Genomic DNA, 27,023 nt, shown 5'->3' with positions numbered 1-27,023 from the left:
TTGGTTTGAGGACAGCAGACAGAACTGTAAAGCCACAACAGTTGGCTTTTATGGCTTTTTATATCATTCCACCCTATTTAGAGTGTGGTTTTGGTCATATATTGTTGATGGTTTTACTGTAATACAAGATGTGAGCTGATTTCCACCCAGCTGTGCCAAGTTACTATTTTCTCAAAGAGAGTGTTTTCTTGGCTTTGCATGCTGTGTGATGATGTCAAATAACTGCTAAGTTCTGGTTGTGTGCCATTTCCAAATAAAGGAGGATATTCCTCCACTTGAAGGCATTACGTAGTTTATATTTGAAACCTCACAATATTTTAAAGGTAGAGTATTTTAAAGAATAAAAGAGTATATATAGGATCATTGTTAATTTGTATCAGGATCACCCTGAAAGAGTTTGTGGATTTTCATTAGTTTCTTTGCAAAATTAGTCAAATGTACGTTGTTGACATATGTGCAAATAATGCCTGTCACATTCACTGAATAAATAGTACATGAAGCAGTGGTGAAAACTTTATTTACCATTATGCTTCGACTTGACCTGAGAAACCATCCTTGAAGTATCTATAGCATGCAAAAGCCTTTTTCTTTCACAGAGTGCTAGACAGGGATACCAGCTAAGGGCCACAGCAAAAAGAACTGTTGGAATCAGCTGATTTTATTCTAACTTCCCATTTTCAAAGTATGAGGTCCAGTGCTCATGCTGGCCTTAATACTGGTAAATTATTATGCAACTGATAAAAATGACTGAAGACTTATGGACACGTCTTGGTGTTCAATTTGGTTTGCAGTCTGGAAGGTGCCAGTGTCTACAGAATAGCAAGAGATGGTCACTGTTAGTCAGGTGTGCCACTTTTGGCTGGCATTTAAGGGTGCTTAACTTCCAGCAGAAGCTTTGAATATCATGTATCTCAAACCCCATGAGTCCTAAAATTCCTCATCTCATCTGTCTGTCCTTGAACTCTGAATATAACTCTGAGGAGAGGTTGCTGGTGTCACACAACAGCATTCTTTCTGTCTCCATCTGCCTGTGTTCAGAGTTGCCACTCAGGTATTTTCCTACAAAAATGCCAAGAGCTGGAAGTGACTACTTCACCTCTACTCTTGATGCAAGAGTTGTGTGAATGGGTAGTTGTTCAGTATTGAAGGCTGCCAAAAGAAGAACTATGTTTTCCATTAGGACAAATGTATAAAAGGAAGCCAATAAAACTGCTGAAATGGAGAAAAGCTATCAACTATATTCAGAACAAGGGTTACAGAAATGCTGAGACTTAACCAAATTAAGTGCCTCAATAGCTCGTCTCCAAAGATGGGAATGGTTTGAAAGCCTTCTCATACTAAAGGTCTCTGCAGTGTTCCCTCCAGGATCAGTTCTACATCAGTTCTATAGTTGTAATGGACAGAAAAACAATGTTATCCCTGTTTCTTAAAATAAATAAAATAAAAAACATTAAAACCTTGCCAGTTGGGATGAAAAATACTGCCTGCAAGAACAGTAAAAGTGCATGCTGTCAAATATGACATATATGCAGAAATACCTTTGGGCATATTAGTGCCTCCATAGTGATATGCTGTCAGCAGCGCATTTCTACTGTGTATGACCTTGCAATATTTACCTTTATAGAGGGGGAGTATTTCAATGAAGCTTGAGTATCTCCTGTAACCTTTATGGACTCTCTGCCAACTGCTGCATAACAGTCCATAGCACATTCAGTCTATGTAGGACTCGGGTTATTGAAAAACAATAGTGGTAAATCCTATGTGACTGGATGTCACAAGAAATAGAAGAACTGACTTTTTGCTCTTCGCTGTTGTATAACAGCTTACATGTCTGCTGTCTGCTGCCTCTCTTAGCTTATTCCTAGGGGAGTTTATTTTCCATCCTTAAAAGAAGGCTGTCAGACTGATTTAAGACCAGAAGTGATGCTTTAAAAAAACACACATGAGTTTACTGTACCTTGGATCATTGGACAGGTGGTCATAAGGTTTTGTCTGAAGTCAAAGAAAGCAGAATCTTGACTGGGCTTAAATATCTCTTGCCACTAGTTTTGGCAGCCTTGTGCTAACGCATCCAGTTAGGAAAGGAAAACAGTACAGTCATGCAAAGAAAACTGACCTACAGGTGAAATTCAAAATGTAGGCAAATTACATGTATGATGTAAAAGTGGATTAACAGGTAAAATCTCCATTAATTTAACTGGTGATTTACAGTGCAGGCTTTTAAATGTACCTCAGCCTCATTAAAACTAAGTCCTAAGCATCTCTCTCTAGACCACAAGTAACCTTTGTGAATTTAAAGAGAACATGGGTGGTTTGCCACAAGTACCTTAAACTCACTCTGCTCACTTTTGACTTTCATGTACACTGTATTGCATAAAATGCTGCATCAGTTTACCCTAATGCATCAGTTTGTGAGCAGAAGTGCTTCTACTAGTGCTTCACTAGCAGGTAAGTCACCTATAGTCAGAGCAAAAAGCTGAGGGCAAGAATAGTTGTCTTAAGGTAGGCTATCCCCATTTATGAGCCAGAACTCTTTGGGCTCCCAAATCACTGCTATACTTCTTCCACAATCTAGCTGACATACCTGTTCATTTCAAAAGTAACATTCACTGGTGTTTTGCTCTGTAGGGATAAGCACTAACACACATTTGGGCTTAAGGCAGATAGGATCTGACGTTATAAGGACCACGCATATTTCATTTGCACCACCTCACCAAAATATCTCGCTTTTGTACTGATAATGGTAATGGCTTTCTAATGAGGACTCACTGAAACCATCATATAGAATCACAGAATGGCTTGGGTTGGAAGGGACCTTAAAGATCATCTAGTTCCAACTCCCCTGCTATAGGCAGGGATGCCACCCACTAGATCAGATTGCCCAGGGCCTCATCCAACCTGGTCTTGAACACTTTCCAGGGATGGGGCATCCACAGCTTCTCTGAGCAACGTGGTCCAGTGCCTCACCACCCTCTGAGTGAAGAATTTTCTCCTAACATGTAATCTAAGTTTCCCCTCTTTTAGTTTAAAACCATTCCCCTTCCCCTGTTATTATTTGCCTGAGCAAAATGTTGCTCTCCATCTTTTTTATATGCACCCTTTTAAAAAAGAGAAAAGCTGCAATGAGGTCTCCCCGGAGCCTTCTCGTCATCAGGCTGAACATCCCCAGCTCTCTCAACCTTTCTTCATAAGTGATGTGTTCCAGCCATGTTTATGACCCTTCTCTGGACCTGCTCTAACAGATTAACATCCTTCTTGTGCTGGTGGCCCCAGACCTGTACGCAGTACTCCAAGCCTTACAAGGCAGAGTGACTGCATCAGTCTTCCATTGTCAACTGATGCAGTCACTCCATCATAGAAGGCCACCAGACTGGTCAGGCACAATTTGCCCTTGGTGAAGCCATGCAGGCTGTCTTGGATCACCTCTTTGTCTTGCATGTGCCTTGACATTGCTTCCAGGAGGATCTGTTCTGTGATCTTGCCAGGCGCAGAGGTGAGGCTCACTGGTCTGTAGTTTCCTGGGTCCTCCTTTCTACCCATTTTAAAAATGGGAGTGATGTTTCCCTTTTCCCAGTCACCAGGGATTTCACCTGACTGCCAGGACTTTTCAAATATGATGGAGAATGGCTTTGCAACTACATTAGTAGACTTGTACCTATTCAGTTTCACCAGGTGGTCTCAAACCTGTTCTTTGCTTACAGTGAGAGGGATTCTGCTCCCTCAGCCCTCATCTACAGATTAAGGGAAATGAGAGATGTGGGAAGGCTGACTGCCAATGAAGTCTGAGGCAAAGACGTTATTGAGTACCTCAGCCTTCTCCGTGACTGTTTTTACCAGTTCCCCCTTCTCATTTATCAGAGGGGGTACACTGTCCTTGGCCTTTCTTTTCTAACCAATGTATCTATAGAATTCCTTCTTGTTATTTTTTGCATTACTTTCCAATCTCAGTTCCATTTGTGCCTGGGATTTTCTAATCCCATCCCTTGCACAACTATCTCAGTTTTCTGCCCTCCCTGCTCACTTAAGCAGGGGGATGGAGAGTTCTTGCACTGTAACAAAAGCATCCTTAAAGAGCTGCCAGCTCTGTTCAGCTCCTTTGTCCCTAAAGACTGTTCCACGGGATCTCATCCACTAGGTCTTTAAACAGCTGGAATTTCACTCTTCGGAAGTTCAGGATCCTGACTTTGCTCTTCACTATGCCCACGTTCATCGAGATCACAAATTCAACCAGGGATGGTCACTGCAGCCCAGACTGCCTCCAGTCTTCAACTCCTTAATGAGTTCATCTGTGTTGGTGAGCACCAGGTCCAGTAACACTTCTCCTCTCATTGGTTTGTCTAATACCTGGACCAGGAAGTTATCTTCAGTGCCCTCAACAACTCAGGAGTCTCCTGGATTGCTTACAGCCTGCTGTGTAGCTTTTCCAGCAGACATCTGGGTGGTTGAAGTCCCCCATGAGGGTGAGAGTATGCAAGCATGGTACTTCTTGTACTTGAAGCAAGAAGGTCTCATCAACAGTTTTCCCTCGATCGGGCAGCCTGTAGTAGACCCCAACCTCAAGGAATCATATGGAATGATGGAATCAACTATATGGAATTACTCTGTCAGGTAGACAGCTTCTAAAGTTGAGTGCTATCCTGGGCTGTGTAAAATCTACTTTCTGAGCCACATTCCTTTTCAAATTCACTGTGTCATTTAGTCATTGTTCTGTTGTCTGCAGGCTAAAACTGGAGAAGGGAGGTAGTCTTTTAATAAGACAGCAGTTCTCGCAGTCATCAGCCAACAGAAAACAAATAGAATGTCTCATTTATACTGTATCTTAGGGAAATGAAAAAGAGGGTGGACTAATGGTTACCAAACAAGATGAATACGCAAGTACCTTCTTAGCATAACTATGTCTCTATGAAATTAGAATGTCAGTGAGCTAAAGGTAATTTGTTCAGGATGCCAACAGAATGATAATGGCTGTGATCTCCCTGCAATTACACAACCATGGTGGGATAGCTCAGGTGACTGGAATGCTGTCATAGAGGGCTACATGCTTTCTAGGGAAGACAGGCCAGGAGGGTGAGGTGGTGGAGTTGCTTTTATGTGAGAGAGCAACTGAAATGCATCGAGCTCTGCGTACAGGTGGATGAAGAGCAAGTTGAAAGCTTATGGGTAAGGATTAAAGGGCAGGCTACCATGGCTGACACCGTTGCGGGTGTTTGTTACGGGCCACCCAATCAGGAAGAGGAAGTAGATGAAGCCTTCTACAGACATCGGGAAGAAGCCTCACGATCACAAGCCCTCGTTCTTGTGAGGGACTTCAACCACTCTTGTATCTGCTGGAAAGACCGCACAGCTAGGCACAAACAGTCCAGGAGGTTCCTGCAATGCATTGATGACAGCTTTTTAACACAGGTGGACAAAAAGCCAACAAGGAGAGGTGTGCTGCTGGACTAACAAACAAAGAAGGGCTAGCTGGAGGTGTGACTCTGTGATATGTCTGAATGCGATTTGTGTGATCGTTCTCTCATTAGGTAGTTTAAGTAAGAATGAAAAGGGAATATAGTTGGTCAGAAGAGCCTTGTAGCCCCTTCTAGAAATACCTGCACCCACCTCTCCCCCAACAATAATTTTGAAGCAGAAATTTTTGGTAGGGCTGGGATGATATTTCAGAGAATTTTATTTTCTGGGTGTTCCATGAAGAAGAAAATTTCTGTGGTAAATATTCTTTAGTTCTACTTAGCTGAATTCCATGAAAAATTTCTCTGTTGTATTTGGGCATTGTGCTATCCAAATTCATTACTTTTTTAAGGTAAACATTTGTCTTTTGAGAAGTAGAATTGATTTTAAAGGCATACTGAATGTAGAATTAAAGCATGTGAATTGATTGGCATGCCCTGTTCAGTCAGCAGATCCCTTGTGGCTTTCTTTTTTGAGTTTTAGAGCAAAAGAGTTGTACAGTCTTTCATCCATAACGCTCATCAAGAGCTTCAACTTCTGCAGCTTGTACTCATGTGAAACCCACATTGAAGCCCCATGAGTATTTGCTTGCAAGAAGAGTGGAGGGCTTATTGTTTGTGTTGGAAAAAGCAATGTCATTTTTATTTCAGTCAGTTTAGTCTATTTAGAACCCAAAAGTGTGATAGGCAGTTTGCAGAATAAGTAAAGAAGAAATAGATTCTTTTTATCAGAAATGTAATTTTGAAGTTGATCACAGTGCAGTCACACAGTAAAAATAGCAAACTGTGAAAGAAGAGATGAGGCACTGGAATTACAGTTTGTTATTGTGGGCAAAATACTTTGTTTATAGATGCGTGTTCTTTAATGGTCTCCATTGACATGACTGAAGCTCCTCTTTGTTTCCTTGTGTCTCTCAATTCATAGCTGCCAGCTGTCTTTTGGACTCTGGTACATAGACTTTCTTAGGTACTACCTATCTCACTGGCCTTCAATGAGACCTCTAAAATCCTCTTCTTCATTAAAACACACCATCTTCTCATGATTTATCTTACTTACATTATCTTTGGACCAAGCTCATGATTCTCTGAGCAGCAGAGTTATGACACTAGCACACTACACTGACATTATGGCAGCCTTTATATTGTGAGCTTAGTCCTGGCACAGGAGACAGGAGGAGGTCTATGCCAAGTAGGTGTTTTTACATTGTTTCTCCTGTGTTTTTCTAGTTCTTCCAGGGAATAAGTCACCATACTTGCTCCTTGTTTAAGATGGTGTCTGACGTTACTGAACAGTGAGTTGCTGCAGTATGCAATCTGTTCCAGGCATGTTTCAAGTACTTGTGTGTCAGAATATTGTTAGACTTCTTAATTTTTAAGCTTTTAGCCTGCTGAGTGTAATCAAATAACCACACTCAAGAGCAAAGTGGTAAGGAGGGACAAAGCATTCACCATCCTTTCTCAACTTCCTCTTAGCTGTTGTGCACACTATGACGTACTGAAAAGACATTTTACCTCTCTGTTTTTATTGACAGAACCAGCTTCATCTTGGCTTTCCCTTTAGGTGTGTCTGTCTTGCTCGTGATGATGGAAATTTCTCCCATTTTCTAGTCTCAGAACAGAGATCTCAAAAAGCAACTTGCCCTTTGCCTTTTGTCAGCAGTAAACAAGAAGATGCATATTGGCTAATCATCTGTGCAAGGCTGAATTATTTAAACACTTTTGTCCTTCTCTAGGAAATATTTTAATTTCAGATTGAATTTTAAGTTTTTAATTAACTAACTAATTTTCTCAGTTCCGTGCTTTTCAGCTGGGAGTGAACACTGCTGAGTCATTTAGGAATTGGATTGTAACAGCATCTGGCTCTAGCTCCCATTACAGCAGGCAGTACCTGGAGCTTTAAGTGTTTTCTTCCTTCTGATTTTTTTCTTTTGAAAAATTGGCTGTAAAATTCTTTGTGAGGAAAAACTTCTTTTATTGTTGTATATCTGAAGAAAGTAGCATGAAGGGATGCAGCTTTCCATATGTGCATGTTACAGATTATCAAAATTTAAACGGAGTAATAATAATGGTTATTTTTTAGTTGAATGGTGTTCCTTTTGACTTCAGCTCACACGCTATGTTCTAGAGATTCAAACAGGGGACACCTGTAAAAGAGCTGCGTGAAGGTCACTTCTTGGGGACTGCTGCTGCTTTGTGTAAAACTTCAGGGTTGCTCTGAGGGAATAGGTAAATTACTAGGGAATATTCCTGGTACTGGAGTGTGAGAAAAGGGATGACTCCTCTTTTATAACTTCAAGTTGCATTTCTATAGCACTGCTGCAGTTCCCAAGGATCGTAGTAAATACTGTTTGTTCAATGGTCATGGTTTTATTTGAGTGACTTCTTCGATTTTAAAAGAAATGAAATTTGCCTGATGCCTGACTAAGAGAACAAAATTGGTCTTTATTTTGCTTTGATCAGTTCTTGGCCCTTCCTCCTTACATTTCAGAAATGAAAAGTACTTGAATAGGAGTTAATCTTAAGGACCTTTGACTTGCAGATTTCTGCTCTGATACCTATTTTCGCCATATGTTGTTCATGTTGTTTTCATTTGTTTAATCTGTCTGTTTTAGCTTGTCCATTTGTGAAATGTATTACATGACCACAAAAATTACTATGAATTCATTAGAGTTTCTGAATTACTCCTGCTTCATCTAAACAAACAATCTCACATACCTGCTAAGCTTTAGGAGTGAAATTCTGATTCTAATTAAGCTAGTAGCAAGAACTCTAATTGACTTCAAAAGAGGTAAGATATCATCCAATTACCGTAATTAGATTGTTAAGAATTGTTCAGCTCCAAATTTTGTAATAATTCAAAGGCTGTTACCTTCATGAATTTTAAGTCAGATGTAAGTATGGCATGTTGCCAATCTTCTGGTGGTTATGCAGTCACGTTGCACTCAGTTCTGGAGACTATTCACATTATTAGTGTTCAGCACATTTTAGAAGCTTGATGAAGCAATTAGAAAATCTGTGTAAGTAAACCTAGAAAAAGCTTTCCAGTATCTTTTCTCAGTGTCACTCAGCTAATGCCCAGTTCTTCCATGGCTTTTACCAAATGCTGAGCTGCTGCTGTGAGTTCTGCTTGAATGGTTAATTTAGAAGCTGAGTGTAAAATGAAGAATCTGAAGCTCTGTGGGATGTTTTGTGATACTGTGGAAGTACTCTCTCTAGTCAGCATCTCCAAAGAACATAAAACTTGATTTAAATTTTTTTTCTACTGTACAGTCCCCAACAGACGTTGACTGTTAATAGTTTTTACAGTTCTAATTTAATCTGGTAGAGTATTGAACTTGTATGTGAAAGGTAATAAAATCATTTTAGTAGGAAGATGGAGTTTATGTTCAGAATAACAATCTATCAGTTTTGCAAAGGGTTGTTAAATTGCTGCTTTATAACTGTGATCAGATTAAGTCAGCCTAGCTGTGTTATGAGCCTTGCTTTTCCAGAAAATAAGTTAAACTGACAAAACTATGGTGTTTGGTTATTAAGGGAGGAATCTGCTTGAATTGGCATAAGGACACTGTAATTCGTATCAGGTATCTGCATGTCTTTTCTGTGTGTATGATTGGCTTGGGTGTGTTGCTAAAAATAACTTTCAAACACTGTGAACCTCCCACTTCATTAATTCTAATACATGCCACTTCTGTAACTGATTTTTATGTCCCATCATTTGATGGGACATTATGTCCTCATCTGATGTAATTTCTTTAGGTTTACTCAAATGTGTGGTATCTGGTATACAAGAACATCCCATGCATGAAATCCTAGACCTCATGTGCAAATTGAGAAGTTTCACCTGTACGTTTGCCCAAGAAGAACTGGTTGGCATTTTCTGCAGTGAATGCTTTCCTGGAGAACCTTCCATTGTAACTTCTCTAGCTGTCATTTCTTTGGGTTGCAGCCATCTTTGCTAGACAGCTGCTTCGGAAAGTTCAAATGATGCATTAGGGTGCACTGACCTCACTTAGCATCATGAAGTTATTTAACAGAACATTGCTCTGTACTGCATTTGCCCTGAAGATTGGCAAGGAAGGATTTAGGAGATGAGCAGGTAACAGGTTGCATTCAAAGCTATTTAGGTGATGACTAGCTTTTGAAAGTGTTAGCAATAGGACGGTAAGTTTGCCCAGTTCCAAGGGCCTAATGATAGCTCTTTCTTTTAAATATTTCAGGGTTGCCTCAGGATTCATTGGATGTTTCAGTTGTTTTCTGCATCCATATTAGACAAGGATATTGGGTCAAAGATTGGTCATTCGTCGTTGGTGTGTTTTGAGTTGTAGTCTTACCCATCTACACCCCTTTGTTTGTAAACATAGAATCACAGAATCATTTACTGCCGTTAAAGACAACAAGACAACAAAAAATCCTTTTACAAATATATCAACGCGAAACGGAGGACTAAGGAGAATCTCCATCCTTTACTGGATGCGAGGGGAAACCTAGTTACTAAGGATGAGGAAAAGGCTGAGGTGCTTAATGCCGCCTTTGCCTCAGTCTTTAGCGGCAATACCGGTTGTTCTCTGGATACCCAGTGCCTTGAGCTGGTGGAAGGGGATGGGGAGCAGGATGTGGCCTTCGCTATCCATGAGGAAATGGTTGGCGACCTGCTACGGAGCTTGGATGTGCGCAAGTCGATGGGGCCGGACGGGATGCACCCGAGGGTACTGAAAGAACTGGCGGAGGAGCTGGCCGAGCCGCTTACCATCATTTATCGGAAGTCCTGGCTATCGGGGGAGGTCCCATTGACTGGCGGCTAGCCAATGTGACGCCCATCTATAAGAAGGGCCGCAGGGCAGACCCGGGGAACTATAGGCCTGTCAGTTTGACCTCAGTGCCAGGAAAGCTCATGGAGCAGATTATCTTGAGGGTCATCACGCGGCACTTGCAGGACAAGCAGGCGATCAGGCCCAGTCAGCATGGGTTTATGAAAGGCAGGTCCTGCTTGACAAACCTGGTCTCCTTCTATGACCAAGTGACGCGCTTGGTGGATGAGGGAAAGGCTGTGGATGTGGTTTACCTTGACCTCAGTAAGGCTTTTGACACCGTTCCCCACAACATTCTCCTCAAGAAACTGGCTGCTCGGGGCTTGGACTGGCGTACGCTTTGCTGGGTTAGAAACTGGCTGGATAGCCGGGCCCAGAGAGTTGTGGTGAATGGAGTCAAATCTGGTTGGAGGCCGGTCACTAGTGGTGTCCCCCAGGGCTCGGTACTGTGGCCGGTTCTCTTTAATATCTTTATTGATGATCTGGATGAGGGCGTCCAGTGCACCCTCAGTAAGTTTGCAGATGACACCAAGCTAAGTGAGTGTGTCGATCTGCTCGAGGGCAGGAAGGCTCTGCAGGAGGATCTGGATAGGCTGGAGCGATGGGCTGAGGTCAACTGTATGAAGTTCAACAAGGCCAAGTGCCGGGTCCTGCACCTGGGGCGCAACAACCCCAAGCAGAGCTACATGCTGGGAGATGAGTGGCTGGAAAGCTGCCTGGCCGAGAGGGACCTGGGAGTATTGGTTGATAGTCGGCTGAATATGAGCCAGCAGTGTGCCCAGGTGGCCAAGAAGGCCAACAGCATCCTGGCCTGCATAAGAAGCAGTGTGGCCAGCAGGTCTAGGGAAGTGATTGTGCCCCTGTACTCGGCTCTGGTGAGGCCGCACCTCGAGTACTGTGTTCAGTTTTGGGCCCCTCGCTACAAGAAGGACATGGACGTGCTCGAGCGAGTCCAGAGAAGGGCGACCAAGCTTGTGAGGGGTCTGGAGAACAAGTCTTACGAGGAGCGGCTGAGGGAGCTGGGGTTGTTCAGCCTGGAGAAGAGGAGGCTCAGGGGCGACCTCATCGCTCTCTACAGTTACCTTAAAGGAGGCTGTAAAGAGGTGGGGGTTGGTCTGTTCTCCCATGTGCCTGGTGACAGGACAAGGGGGAATGGGCGAAAGTTGCACCAGGGGAGTTTTAGGTTGGATGTTAGTAAGTACTTCTTTACCGAAAGGATTATTAAGCATTGGAATGGGCTGCCCAGGGAGGTGGTGGAGTCACCATCCCTGGAGGTCTTTAAAAGACGTTTAGATGTAGAGCTTAGCGATATGGTTTAGTGGAGTACTTAGTGTTAGGTCAGAGGTTGGACTCGATGATCTTGAGGTCTCTTCCAACCTAGAAATCTGTGATACTGTGATACTGTGATTAAGGTTGGAAAAGACCTCCAAGATCATCTGGTCCAACCATCACCCTACCACCAATGTCACCCACTAAACCATGTCCCCAAGCACCATGTCCAACCTTTCCTTAAACACTCCCAGGGATGGTGACTCCACCACCTCCATAGGCAACCCATTCCAACACCTGACTGCTCTTTCTGAGAAGAAATGTCTCCTAATTTCCAACCTAAACCTCTCCTGGTGCAACTAGAGGCCATGTTTGGACAGGTGCTTTATTGATAGTGTGTCTGCATATACATGGTGCATTAGCATCATTTTACTTTTTTTTACAGATATGTCACGTTACTTTATTAGTCTTGGTGAGTGCAATTTCAAGGTGTCTCTTCATTGTTTGAAAAACATCTTGCTACTAAGCCGATCAGCCATCCTTCTTCCCTTTTGGTGATATGAATGTTAGAAAGTTGCAAAAAAGCTTCCAAAGTATCAACAAAACTTTTTCGTGGAAGATATATTAATTTGTCTTGTAATATTCTTCTCATGTCCACTGCAATAATTTCCTGTTGTGTGAGTCAGTGCAGCCAGGCAGCAGGAACAACCACAAACTGGTGGCTAAAATGCCAGGCGTAGATTATTCTTGTTACCTCACCAACCAGAGGATCCCCAACACAACACCTGAGCAGAGGCACACAAGCGGGGATGCAGGACCTGTTAAACAGGGTCCATGCCAGGAGATCACCGACCTGCTGGTTTCTCCTGTTTTTATTGAGGGTTCACAAAGGTGCAGTTTTTACCACCATGCTGTGATCCTCACTGTGCTTTTTTGATCTTCTCCATACCAAGGCTGGGAGCTCAAGCGTGTCCAACAGGGCACCTCTGAGTCCACCAAACACCTCTGTTACCTATTTACAGATGTGCTATTTGCTAAACAGCCAGAGCACAAACAGCAGCAGGCATTATTTAGATGTTTTTCTACATTGCTGCTCCCCAGACGCATTCCCAGCCGCAAGATCACTTGAGCATATTTACAGTCCTCCTTGACCATCTTCTGTTCTCATCCCATCCTCCTCACCAATCTTCTATTTTTAACCCATTCCTCCCAACACCCATCCTTAAGTGTAAATATGTTTTAATTTGTGTTTGTCTGAAGTGACAGCAAGTTACCAGAGACTTTATTGGATGTAACATGTTGAGGATGAGGAAAACTTGCCTTATGACTGCAGGTATTAAAAAATTAGGGAAAAATATTTTTAGGAGATGAGTAGTATTGATAAATTTCTTCTACAGCTTGTGAGGGTTTACGGAGAATGTGGAAAATAAAGTATTTGCCATTTGGACCAGTAATTTCTGAAACAACACAAAGCAATATTGGGTAGTAAGGTTTATGTCATATAATGCAAATGCAGATATATTTGGTGCAAAAGGCTGAATGCTGTTCCCACTGCAATTTCTTGGTTCTGTATGATCATGATGAATGAGCTCATGAGCCAGGGAATGCTAAGTGGCTGGGTCTGTGTCTGTATATCTAGTTACCTAGTTAATTTGTGATTATTTTAACTGCATCTCTTCAATAGCAGCACTGCACTGTGCAGCCAGAGTCCAATTTAAAACCTGTAATAGAAGAATCCTGAAATGAGTCATTGGTGAACATGTTCTGGAAATGAATAGACCATTCGGAGTCCTGATTTTAGCAATTATAAGGTCCATGCTGTGCCATACACTGTCAGACGCAGGTCCTGTCAACATACCCATATTGATCAGTTGGGAAGAAACGGAAGGGGAAGAGCTTGATTTTGTGCTGTGGCATTCTGTGTTTAACCTCTCCTTCATGTGAGCAGTAGAATGTGACACTGTGCAGTGTCATGCACCATGTCATGTACCATGAAGCGGCCTTTCATTTCAGCTTATATCCCCTGATATCAAAATAGCAGCAGAAGTTTGTTTGAAACCACGGTGCTTTTTCTAGCTATGCACACAGGAAGATCCCAAGAGCCTTATTAGAATCGTGAGAAAATAAGTGCAAAGAAATTATAGTTGGAGTCTTCTGGTCTTAAGGGTCTACACGGAGATCTCAGAGCCTGCCACATAGATTCCCTCCCATCGGAGGGAAATACAAAATTAATAAACAAGTGAACACACACCTTCTAATTTTGCCAGAAAGTTGGGATGAAACAGAATATTCTTCTCTCTCTCGGCATGGATAGGGAATCAATGTCCATATGTGCCTCCAGCTCTTTCTAAGTAGCTTTCTGTAACCTGATCCTGGAAATTGTACTTGTATGGATCCCGTGGGAGGCTATTGCGTGGAGCGGAGGCAAGCAGTGACTGAAAGATTGTGTCTGTGAGGGAAGGGATGAGTATGAGGATGTACGTTCAAAATATATCATTTCTCTCTTCAGACACTTTAATTTTTCCTTTGTAGGTTTGACACCATTGATTCCAGTAGCATAAGTCCTGCCAACTTTGATGAAATAGGATTTGGGCCTCTGTCAGCCATTTGTTGTGTTTGTGTGAGTGTGTTTGTGGTTGCCTGACAGATACATTGCATGTGTGTCAGGGAGAGCAAATTCATGAAATCGGCTTGGTCTGAATTGGTATTTTGAGTCTACTGCTTATGTGGTAAAGAATCTGTGTGATGTTAATACATACTATATGTGTCAGGTCTGGTTACTATAGGAACTCACTGCTTTGCTCAGTGATAAGCAGATCTTGTAGCTTGTGAGGAGGAATCTTCAAATTATCCTTGTAACAATACTTCTGCGTTTTCTCTGTTTCTTAGCAAGTCCCTCTCATTTTAACTTTGAGAACAGTCCCAGTTAACACCAGAGCCAGATGCCGCTCTAATACTTTCCTTAGCATTTATGAATTAGGCTGGCAGTAAGAGCAAAAAGAGAGCACCACAGCAGACAGTATTGCCACCCGTGAAACGGCTGAACTTTCAAAAGCGGGAGCAAAGTTGTATTTATGCTCTCTCTCTCTCTCTGCCTTCACAAAAATATAAACTGAGAAGGCATTTCTAATAAGATTGTGTACATTGTTGAGGGCAATACTGCATAACAGCAACGTCCTTCGGAGTGATTTTCTAGGCATCATTTCACAGCAGTATATTGTGGGTCTATTCCTAACGTGCTGCCCAAATGTGGCTGTGTAGCCTCTACCGTGGCAAATTCGTTTTCCTTTTAGCAATATAATTTAACAGATAGAGCTGTCCTTGTGATGATTAATAAGCCCCATTTGCCCAGAGTTGCCCTGTAAATAAAAGTACCCAAACCAAAGGGGGCTAGGAACTAACACATTTGCTCTAGCAGCTAGCCATGTTTTCTACTAGGTCTCGCTGAGGTTTCAAATCTTTCCTCAAGTCAGGGTGTAAAAAAGCATACACTTCTTTATTCAGAACCATTGCAGGAAAAAAAAAAATAGGGGAATGTGAGCTTTCTTTTTGTTTCTTTGTTATGTTAGAAATCTCACTCCCTGTTGCAAGGCAGTAAGATGAGAAAATGGCTCTCGCACCTGCCAAGCTACCATCAGCAATTATTGCAACGCTTAGTGGGTTTCTGCCACCAGCAGAAGTCTCTTTGCTCCCTTTCATGTCAGAGATTTCAGTGTTCTTGTGGGGATGGTACAATTAAAGCCACAAGATTTAGTGCTCTAATTCTCTTTTGTTTGCAACGAAAGGGAGAGACGTGGAAGTATGATATATAAGGCTGGGTTTCTGGTTTTATTTTACTGACCAGCAAAAATAGTGTGTATATTAAACTGTAACAATTACAGTGTTTGTTTAAACTCATCAAACCATTCCTTTAGTAGCTGGATTAAAGGCTACCATTTCACATAAAGGAATCTTGCTAATAAAAAAGTGTAGCAACTACATTTCACTCATCTCTGTTTGCAAACCTTGACACCTGAGAAGGCTGTACCTTATGTATTTCTGTCTGTTTCTTTCAGTATAAATATTTTCCAGTTTTAGATATGTCATGAATGTGATGCAATGTCAAGAACACTGTTTTTTGACAAGTTTGTCAAAAATGTTCCCTATGATAAGTGTGGGAGGGAAGTATGGTGGTTGACAGGAACCCGTGTTTCATTATGAGCCTTTCTCTTATTCGTCTATGGGACCGGAGATAAACTAACAAGTCAGATTGTTTCAGAGGGGACATCTGTGACCAGGAGTGCAATTCCCCTGTTCTAAACTGGCATCTGGCAGTGAGATACTAAAATCTGAGCTCATCACCCTCAGTTCAGTGGAAATGGGAACTTCTGAAGGGCAATTCACCAGGTCCATTTTAGGATGAGATGAACTGTCATGGGAGCTGAGAATGTCTGCTTTGCACATTGTGATCCACAGCTTAGGCACCAAGGTGAAGGTGAGAAGGATCCATTCATGGCTTCACAGGGTTTCTTAGACATTCTGAGCATCAGCAAAGCCTTGGGTTATACCTGCTCAGCCACTTTGAAAATCATTCCTTTGAAGTTTCAACCTCGGTATTTAAAAAAAAAAAATGTTGCTGCTCCTGCTAAAATTCATGCTTACTTAAAAACAGATTACAGCCTATTGGGCCTTAGTTTCTCCCTTTGTGAAATTAAATTGTTGATCAGATCTGTATGTTTTGAGTAGTAACAGACAGGCTTTTTTAATGGACACTGCAGAAGTGAAATCCTCCTTTATAATCCTCCTTTATGATTATCTGATCAGTCTTGCAAGAATCTGTGGAATTTAAATTTTTTTCTTGCTTTAAGGGTCGGTCCCTTTCATTTACCTAGCTGAATTTTCACTTACCTGACTAAACACCTCAATGTGCTGACTCCGTGGAAGAATTGGTAAACTGGTCAACTGCCAAAGGGGAGTAATTTGACTTACCTGAAATGAACAACAGTGTAATGAAAATGCATCGCCTCTGTCCAACAGGATAAGCTTCAAATTGTACTGAAATAGAATTAGGCCAGGGGAGTCAACATACTGGATAATAATGAAGTTTAACGTGGATTAGCTGCATATAAAATGGATATGTTAGAATGAATTGCTGAAGAAATAAAGTGATGTCAGGCTTTTATCCTGACTCTTATGGCTTAAGAATGCTGCTCTCTTCTGTTTATAGAAGATCAAAGCTAGAGCTATTGAATGTGTTCTTTATTTGGGTGAGAAAAACAGATACAAAGATTTAATACATACCTGACCTGTCAAATCAGGATGCCACTGGACCAAGGCCATAATGTTTGGCTCTGGACCACATCTGAGAAGTTGCAGAGATGGGAATAAAGTCCAGGAAGTAATAAGTACATAAAAACAAGAATCCAAACTTCTTTAATGGCTTGCCTGGTCTTAAATTTGGAAATCTCTTGGTTGACTGATTGATTTTTATAATTGCTGTTACATGTTTTTCCCTTCAGTAATGTTTGTGGCTTTTTTCACTTTGTGCCTTTTCTTCTGGTAGTTAAATCTAAGGAGTTTCCAAACTAGGTGGCAACAATAATCTTAGGATGAGTGGGAAGTATAGAAGGGCTGCTGAGTGAGTTGTGGCATAAAAATGACAAGTATTAATCTGTATGCTGGGGTTTTTTTTGTATTTTTTTTCCTTAAAGATTTCCCGTTGCTTCATCTATCCTAGGTTCATTCCTGTTCCTCAATGAATCCAAGAGTCCAAGCCCTGTCATCCTGAGCCCTTGGCTGAGAAGCAGCAACAACCAGTGCATAGTTCAAGTGGCCGTTTATAAATTTTTCCAGCAAAATGGAGAATATATTGCTCGGGTCCTTCCCATTGATGAAAGCAGCAGTGAAATCTTGTCAGCGCAGAATCCAGAGAAACATGGGTAAGTCTCATCCTCTCATTTGACTCATAGCTTGATCGAGAAGAAACCCACAATTGCATAGCAATACAACCACAAAATGAACGCTACGTATCTATCAAGGAAAGCAGGACACAGCACTGAGTAGATGTTGGTCTTGCATGGATCTAAGTTATTGTAGAAACTGGTGATTGCTTATTTGATTATTCAAAGCATCAGCAAACTACTAGATCCATGTAACAGCGAGTCTCTAAGTTGACATTACCTTTATTCTCACTGCTTGTGAATACTAATTTGCTCTGATTCCTTTTTACTTCTTTACCCAAGTGTACTTTTGGGGCTGGAATATTACTGAGTCTTTGGAGTTTTGTGCATCTGCATGAATTCTAAGTTTTGTCTTGTATTTGTATTTTTTAAATGCAGTCTCTTGTCAGTAAAGCAGTTCAGAGCTACTGCCAGTGGAGGAAAGCTTTTCATCTTTAAAGGGTGAAACTGTGTGAAATGTTTTATCCTCTTTGCACAATTAATCTTACTTGTTGATGATGTCTTAATTTGCCAGAATTCCCATGTATCCTTTAGACTTTAGTTAGTGGCAAAACAGTAGGAGCCATAGCTGAATGTGGTACATATTTTTAAACACTGGAGTAGTGGAGTGCTTTAGAATTGAATTTGGATTTATATGAGGCTAATGTTGTCCCTGTTGTATATACTGATTTTTTTATTATTATTATTTTTTTTCTGTCATAGAATGTGTATTAAGAAGCATAATTTTTACTAAGCACTCCAAATGTTTTTTGTTTTGATATGATAGATTAGAGAGTTTCTAATAGCAAGTCCTGCTGGATTGTGCTTGAAATAAGATGTGATTATCTGACTACTATCTATAGCAAATTCCGTATTTTCCAGTAGCAAAAGAAGAATGTGCAGTTAAAATGCTGACAGGTGATGACCTAAGTCATAGAAACAGTTTGAATAGAAGTAATTTTCATATAACACATGGCCTATAAATGTGAGCAGGAGAGCTTGTGTATGGAACTAAATTGTACTTAGTTCCAGCAATATCATCCAAATTGTAAATTACTGTTGACGTCTGGGGAAAGGTAATTAGGGGAGCTGCAGCAGCTGTCTTTTTCCTTAGCTCTTTGAAAATGCTGTGCTGTATGCCACAGCTAATAAAAGTGCTTTGTGCAAAGTTCCTCCTGCATTGGCAATGCCACTGCTCCTTGGCATTTGCAGGGAATACTGCTGAGTGTAAAGTGCTTTGCTCTGCTGCGTGGAGGAGCTCTAGCTCACATCTGGAGCACAGGCAAGTGCCAAACGTAAGGAGCCCTGAAGGGAAGATCACTAACTACAGTAACAAATGCACACTTTTGCCATCTGCTGGAGACAATATGGGCTCTGCAGCTGTGTATTGCAGATGGCAGAAAGAGATTGTCACCACAGAAAAGATTGCCTGTGCTTGTAAAGAAGGTGAGTTTGGTTATAGCTTGCCTGTCCCATCCACTTAGAAAAGTACAGCTTGCTACGCAACAGCGTTTCCATGGCACATAGTGGAGTAAGGACATGCCTGGGACTTTCTCCATTCTATATTGCTGAATCCTTGGTAGTCTGCGCTATAAAACTTCTCTGGTTAGTTCATTTATTCCCCTCCACTCTTGTCTCATCACTGTGAGAGGTAGTAGCTCTTACCCGGCTCAGCAAGGAAGAAAGGCTCTGATATTGTGCCCGCATAAAGGTAACAAAATGACAGTTAAGTTCCTACCCAACAGATGGTAGCCACAGACGGTAGGCTAACAGTTTGTTATTACTTGTTATTATTTTTTAACCTTAATTCCAGAACTGATAAGCACTCCTGTGCTCTTTATTTGGAGGAATTAGATTAGATTATCTAAGCTCTGATAATAAAACATGCAAATCTTACTTTCGTAAAAATCTTTTCTTTAAGTAGGAAGCAAGAATAGCTGATCAGAATTTAAGAATAATTCAATAAAGTTCTTAAATCAATTAGTAATCCTATAGTTTACTCTTTTTAATACTATATGTTAGAAACTGCAAAAAATGGTGCTGTCTTGTAATAAATTCTTTGACAAAATTCTGTAAGCTCTGAGTGGAAGATAGCTGATGAGCCTGTGCTAGAAATGAGAAAACACCTTGAAGTTTTACAGGTGACACTTCTTTGATTCAGTGCACTTTACATACTGTTTTGCAAATAAGACCTGGAAGGTACGTGTAGTTGTGAGTCCATACCATTGCTGAAAATCAGGCTTATAGCAGGAAAAGCATGTTTTATCGAAAAATCTGCACTTGAGGAGTGCAGTAAATTAATTCCAGGGTGGATTTTCTCATATCTTGAACTATGCACCATGTCAGTATCTTTTTTTCCCTTCATTTTTTTTAAATCTCATAACCTGAATTACACATATTCATATCTTACAAGGTCTTCACACTTCATGTACATTTACAAGAGAAAAAAGTAAATGCTGTCAGGTAGTTCTATTTATTGAAAGAAGCCAAGCAAGTGTTTTGGTTGGCAACATATTGAACCAATCTTAAGTAGAATATATATAAAGCCTTGAAACTTTATTAGGAAAATACAGACAGTATAGCACCAAATATTTATTTGTTACCAGGGTTCAATCATGCTGTCCTTGTGAGCACAATACACATTTTTGTTGTAATGGATAAAGAGCTAGTGATGTTCTGTTTGCTCTTATGGTCTCATTCGGTCTGAAAAAAATAGCCCAAGACTGTGGACTCACTAATTCCATAATGAAGCTTAGATGGTACAGAAATAGTTATTTAGAAGATGCATATTTGTTTTATTTTATTACTTGACATATTTCACTACATGTTTTATTTTGCTTAGGAAGAAAGCAAGAAAATTTAAGATATGTTACATAGTACTAGGATAGGGCAGATGGAACAGACACCGGGAAGAATATGTCAGAAGTGTTATCTGCAAGTGGTTCCTGAGTGATGAAACAGCAGAGGTTGGCAAACGGATTCTTGTTTTGTATTATCCAGAAATTTTGCTAAATAACTTTTCTACATAATATTTGTAACAATCCTCACTACTCAAAAGTTAATTATGCCCTTGTTTATCAATTCAACAGAATTATGTACCATTATTATTATTATTATTATTATTATTATTATTATTGTTTTAAGGCAAAAAAAGTCTTACTCTATATTTAATCTTGGTGGTTTTGGAATACTTTTGATTAGACCTTTACTAATTTAGTTCCTAAGCAATCTGTAGGGACTGCTCTATGGGGAACAACACACTGCTATATTCTGTTAGAATTAGATTTGTTGCATGATAGAGTTTCTAGATGATCTAACTTTGTGGATCTGTTTTTGATATGGTTTGTCTCTTCTGCCTTCCTTAAAGTTCTGTTGCGTTTTACAAGCCCATGCAATTGATACAGGGAGAGAATCTATGTACTGCTGTCAATCCGTTGTAATGGCAAAAAATTGTTAGAATTCCTGCCATGGAGCATAGCAGTTTCTGATTTATCCCAAATGTCACTAGATGTTGTTACTGTCTTTTGCTGATTTTCTGCTCCCAGGGTGCTCTCTACAATCCTTTCTTGTTGCTATTTAATAGACTGCATTTTTTGTGTTACTGTAGTTGAGGAGACTGCAAGTATGTGTACATAGCATAGGAGTTATTTAGAAAAGGAGTTACTATCACAATTTGAATGTTGGCTTGGAGTGCCTCAGAGCTTGTCAGGCTGTCACTGTGGCCAGTGATTTCATTTCACCTGTTAATTATTTTCCTATCTGTTAAATTTGCAATTATAAAGCTAGTAAGCTTATAAATGTGCTTAATGAAGTAATGAAAATACAAAGGAAATCTTTTCAATGAGGTCAGAGTTTGTAATACAGGACTGATTTTTATTTCTTTTGATCTGTGTATTTCAGATAAGCTAGAGCCGGACAGGGACAAAAATAGCATCATACATTTTAATTACCATTATTATTTTACATCTCTACCGGCACTATTAATGGTAAGTTGCAGTATTATATACTGTATATATATACTGAAAGAATAAAGTATATTATATACTGTATATCAAACAAAACTTTTTAGTAAGTACATAGCAAATGGCTACATAACTTCAATTTGGTCTTTCATTACAGAAAACTATTACTAATCCCATAATCAAGTTTTTGTTTTTGTTTTTTTCCAAAATATTAGGTAACAAATAGATCTTAATATGGTTCATATAACTGAAGGTAATCTAGGCCTCCCTGAAGAGTGGAGGCAGTGCAGATCCTCAGATCAGCTACCTAATCAGAAATACCAGGTCAGACTTGTTCAGACGTAGATTCAAAAGATGTGACCTGAGCTGCTGGATTGAGTTCACTTCTTGTATCTGTCCCGCATTTCCTGAATGACCTGGGCACATTACCTGTTCTGTTGTGCTAGCACTTTTTCTCTATGGGAAGAAGAACAGTAATTTCTCTCTCTTTTTTTTTTTTTTTTTTTAGATTGTATTTGTTTTGTGTTAGTGAGACACTGTCTTTTACTACAAATGTTTTCAACAGTTAGAGGCAAAGGGAGGTTGAGACTGTAGCATTGACAATTAGATTGACATGGTCTGCTATGCCACCCCGCACGTCTGGGAATAGAGACCACAGAATCTATGCACAGAATTGTTGGTACTGAACTGTATGTCTTTTGACTTAAGGAGACACATAATCTGTTAGGAATCACTAGCACCTGTCACATTTGACCTTGAGTTTTAGAGTCTTCTCCTTCTCCTTCTCCTTCTCCCTGAAAAACCTGTGGAAGGGAAAAAAAAGTATAAAAATATATATATTTGGGGTACTGCATATGAGCACTTAAACTACTGACTTAGAATTCTGTGCAACTGAAATGTGCTGCAAATTTTTGGAGATAGATTTTGATGCCTAAAAAAGAGTTTCAATAATTCAGTCCAAACTATGCATTTGAGAAATTCAGTTAATCCAGAAAATAGTCTGGATTTATGGATTCATTAAAAATTAAGCTCTCCAGTCTTGGTGGCCAGGCACCACTAATCCTTACTTTAAGAGAGGAACCTTCAACGGTTCTAGACAGAAAATTATCACTTAAGGTTTTCCTGTGCTGTTATCCGCTAGCCAACTGTTAGTCCCTTTAGGCTGGCAAATAAAATGCAAAGAGAAAAAAATACAGTATTTGTAACTCTTTCCTTCCCCTTCCCTTTTCAAAATGTACCATCCTTAATACCTTTGAGGAATCAGTCCATTTCAGAACAGATGCTTGTTTTGGAAAACAAGTTTTTCTTCTCCACTCAACAAAACCTTGATTCTTCAGTATCTCAACTCTAGCTCTGAAGAAAGCTTTAACTCTGTTGATTGTGGTACCCTGAGGAGTTAATCTCTAGTTCATTTTCAGTAGATGAGGAGATTTAAATCGAAGCCCTTCAGAATGTGTAAGGTGGAATGCTTCAAAGCTTTATGAAACAGTATGAACCTGATCTACAATTGTCTTCAGATGTGGAAATATTGTTTCCGCATTGCACGTGAGCACTAGATTATGTAGATTAAGTTGTCACTTTAGCACTGGAGGTAGGTACATGTCCATATATTTCTCCTTCAAGCTTAGTGGTTTTGCTGCTGAAAAAGTGCTGTATTATTTCTTGAGATGAACCTGGTTCCTTTCTCTTAGATTTTGTACAGAATTATTAAACTTCTGATTGTGCCTTATTTTTGCGTGCCAGCTCAAGTACAACAAAGCAGTACCTTCAAACTGCTCCAGAGGGATTTACTGCATTGGCAGTTGAGATTGGACTGTAGCAGTATGTTTCACAGTTTGCTGTCAGACATGTATGTTGAAGCAAAGTGTTTATTACCAAGAAAGATATATTAATATTGTCAGAAACTGAATTTTGAATGGTATTCAGTACTGTGGTATATCGTGTGGTGAAGCAGCAATATTATGAGACCTCTTGAACCAACCAAAAAGAACCAAAGTTCAATTATCAGTTATTGCTTATATTTTTTAGCAGTTGATTACAGTCCCAATCAAACAGATCAGAAATCAGTTTGGGGCAACGGTGTTGGAGAGGGTGGGGGAAAAATGCAGTTATTAGTGACAGTTATCAGGCAGCTTTTAAGTGGCAAAGCTGTCTTTTATTGATGCTGGCTAGATCTAAATGCAAGCAGGAAGGCCAAGTCTATGCAGCCTCTTTCCAATTACAATTACAGAAAGAGAGAGAGAAAGAAAAAAAAAAAAGCAATTTTAAGTTAAAATAAAAGTAGCAAATAAGGAAAAAAAAATTGCCCAACAAATTTCATCCTACTACGAGGGCAGATTACATAATGTGTAGAGAATGGAAGATTAGAGGAAAAATACACTTATTCTTTAAGGTAAGAATTCAGTTTTATGGGTGCATAGTGAAGCAACTTTCTCTGCTGCTTTTCACGTACTGTTGAGCACTCTATAACAAAGGAGGGCTGAGCTAGAATGCCCAATGTGCCCTGTACAAGGAGTCCTTGTGGCTTCCCAAATAATTGCAACACCTCTTGGTGACCTACTCCCAGTCTCTGGGAGCTGCTTCTGTGCTTGAAAGCTGAGACTGTCACATCTGGCCTCATAGAAATGACGCCAAACTGGGCATGGTACCAGAGTTGGGGCACCCTTGAAAGTGGCTTTTTTGTGTATTTGTTCTTTTGAACTCAAATGGTCTTTAATAAAAATAATTTCTTATGTGGCTGAAACAATTTCTTCAGACCAATCTGAACAATGTAATCCTACTTTATACCATCCAAATCCTAAGCACAAAAATTTGTCTTCGTAAACTTTTATGTTGTGTCTTCAGAATTATTTGCAGGCTACTCTTTAGTGGTTATCATGCTATTCTCAATTTCCGAAGTCTATTTTTTTCCCTTGCTTTTGTTTTCTCTCTTTCATTTAACTTGTTTCACTTGTTTTATAGATCTTCTGTTTTCCTCTCTACCTGAGGCTTCTGCTTCAATTTTTAGCAGTCATCCTGAATGAATCTTTACAGCCCCATATTGCCACTAGCCTGTGTTGCACTTCATATCTGTGTAGACAAGCAAGGATGAATTTCAATTTCATAAAACCCGAACAAACAAACAATCCACCATATATACACACACCACCCAAGCTTCCTGTCCCCAAGCATGCACACAGACACTGAAGTTGTCCTGTTGTCTTTTCTTTTCATGGTTTAGGTGTCCCTTCTGCCATACAGAATTGTAAGCTCTTTCTTAGGTTCCTTTGCTATGTAACTTCCAAGTATGCTTTCGTCACAGTCAAAATGCTTCCAACATTTGTTTCTGGAGGCTAGGCTACATGCCTCATTAATATTGCCAGCCTTGTTTCTAGTTATTTTCTGTTCCCTTCTAGCCAAGTTCTCTGTCATTCTGCTCTTGGCAAAGTTTTATAACTAGCCTGCAGTATAATTTCTTTTTGTATTTCCTGCTTATTTTTTGCCTTTAAAAAAATCTTCCCTGCTCTGTGCAACCTCCTCTGCAGCTGTCCCACCATACCCTGTGGTTTTGTGCAATTGTCTTGGGGCTTTTCTTGATAATTCTTAAGAATCTCCTTAATATCCAAGGCAAATATACCCTGCTATATTAGGTGCTATATAAAATTTTCAAGGTACTATACCTCCCTTCAAATTCAGAGAGAAATGATTAACCAGGTGCTGATAATAATGATGGGACAAGGGGTAATGGTTTTATACTAAAAGAGGGGAGACCCAGATTAGATATTAGGAGGAAATTCTTCACTCAGGAGGTGGGCCAGGCTGCCCAGAGAAGTTGTGGAGGTGTTCATCCCTGGAGGTGTTCAAGACCAGGTTGGATGAGGCCCTGGGCAACCTGATCTAGTGGGTGGCATCCCTGCCTATGGCAGGAGAGTTGGAACTAGATGATCTTTAATGTCCCTTCCAACCCAAGCCATTCTGTGATTCTATGATAACCTTGCAAGATATGAAACTCTTATTTTTGACCTGTCTGTCTACTAAGAGTATTTGAACTGTCTACCTCCTAAGAGTATTAGTGTAGCACTAATGCAGTTGATTGTGCATTCTAACCTATATTCTCAGATCTATTACTCTGAAGTTATCTTAGTTGTGCTTCATGACTTATACAATAGGGTTAGAGTCCAGTAGGGTAGTTTCACATCCTCATTTTAAAGAACATTATCTGTATTGATGCCTAACCAAAAATCTTGACAATTATTCTCAATTGCCAATAAATCAAGTGTTTTCCACTCAAAAAGGAGTGAGAACTCTGATCAACTTGGACAATAACTTACAGTTTGCGTGTGTATATTAAAAAGAAATCAGAGATTTATTCAACAGAAATTTGCAAGTTAATTCTCAGTAAATTCCCAACTGGAAAACTGAAGGAAATGAAGGCTAAAAACCTACTTAGATTCTGATGCTTGCTGCAGCTGCAAAGGAGGAGACTTGGGATTCTTTTCAGTGATCCGTGAAAGTACTGAGCAGGCCTTCTTTCTACAGGAATACAGTGATGATTGTGGTATTTGACACCACTGTGAAGCACTTTGCAGAGCTTTTAATTTAAATCTCATGTACTGTATCTGTTAACTAGTATTTCTAATACCTGAAAGCATTTTCCTGACGTCTTTCTGTCAAATAGTTACCTTTGTTTTCTTTTCACTTTCCTCTTTTTCTGTGGTGCAGATCTGGTACAGTAGGAATGATATTTCTATACCAAAATACTGGTTGTCTGAAAGGCTCTTCTGTACTGGCAATAACAAACCATTAGTGTCAGTGACTAGTCTGGCAAAAACATGATTTTGGGTTGACACCAACACCAAAGGCATAATTTTCAGAGAGGGTTGTCAGATCTGCTTTGCACACTGCTATATACAACGGAGTTCTTGACTTCTGCACTGTGCCAGAAGGTTTTTCCACACACTGTGCTGGGTAATACTTGTTCTTAAGATAAATCAATATAGTGAAGACATGAATGTTCATGGCTTGCACAGTAGTGTTTTGGTATCTTGTACAGAAACGAATAGTATTCACTTTCACATTTGGAAGTACTTGCCTTCTCACTACCTTTTTGCAAGGGTTGTGTTCATCTGTTTTTTTATTTTTTTATGAACATTGAGTTCTCTGAGTCAATGGGTACAGTTGCCAGCTCTTTATAAAAGTCAGCCAATAACCTTATGATATTTGTTGCCTCCTATACCAGGCTGACTAAATATAATTTTCTATTGGAAATAGCAGCAGTGAAGTTTGTTTACTGAATGTAATTGGAGATTTTTCTGATCATCCCTTGCTTGGTTTGCCATTCGTGCTGATGGATTGAGGCCACAAAGATGCATAATTAAGTTCCTTTTGACAAGACAAACCTATTCTAATGTGGGACTTGAACCAGCAGCACCATCTGCCATCCTTGATGAACTTTGCATGAGGATAAGACTGCAGACGTTCAGCACAAGGCTAAATCTTTCATGAGGCAATGAAGTTTTTATGACTTTGCTTCATGTAGAGAGGAATACCAGTACCTTAAGGGGACTTACAGAAAAGCTGGCGAGGGACTCTTTATCAGGGAGTGTGGTGATAGAACAAGGAGTAATGGCTTTCAACTAA

At 40.1% G+C, this 27,023-nt stretch overlaps 1 protein-coding gene across 8 annotated transcripts in view; it reads left to right on the top strand.

The window, feature by feature from the left end:
- Positions 1 to 27,023, top strand: part of ALK (ALK receptor tyrosine kinase) — a 309,718-nt gene that overhangs the window by 133,591 nt on the left and 149,104 nt on the right. For all 8 annotated transcript variants that reach the window (XR_013949459.1, XM_080587582.1, XM_080587583.1 and 5 more), the window contains exon 4: positions 17,241 to 17,442. Coding sequence is in view for 7 of the 8 variants with exons in the window: in XM_080587582.1 (XP_080443708.1) it covers positions 17,241 to 17,442 (202 nt within the window). In the remaining variant the exon portion in view is untranslated. The remainder of the gene's footprint in view (positions 1 to 17,240; positions 17,443 to 27,023) is intronic.

The sequence above is a fragment of the Anser brachyrhynchus genome (genome assembly GCF_964034855.1).
Source record: "Anser brachyrhynchus genome assembly, chromosome: 3".
NCBI classification, from domain to species: Eukaryota; Metazoa; Chordata; class Aves; order Anseriformes; family Anatidae; genus Anser; species Anser brachyrhynchus.
The sequence above is the reverse complement of the archived record's forward strand: the minus strand, read 5'-3'. Positions and strand labels throughout refer to the sequence as shown.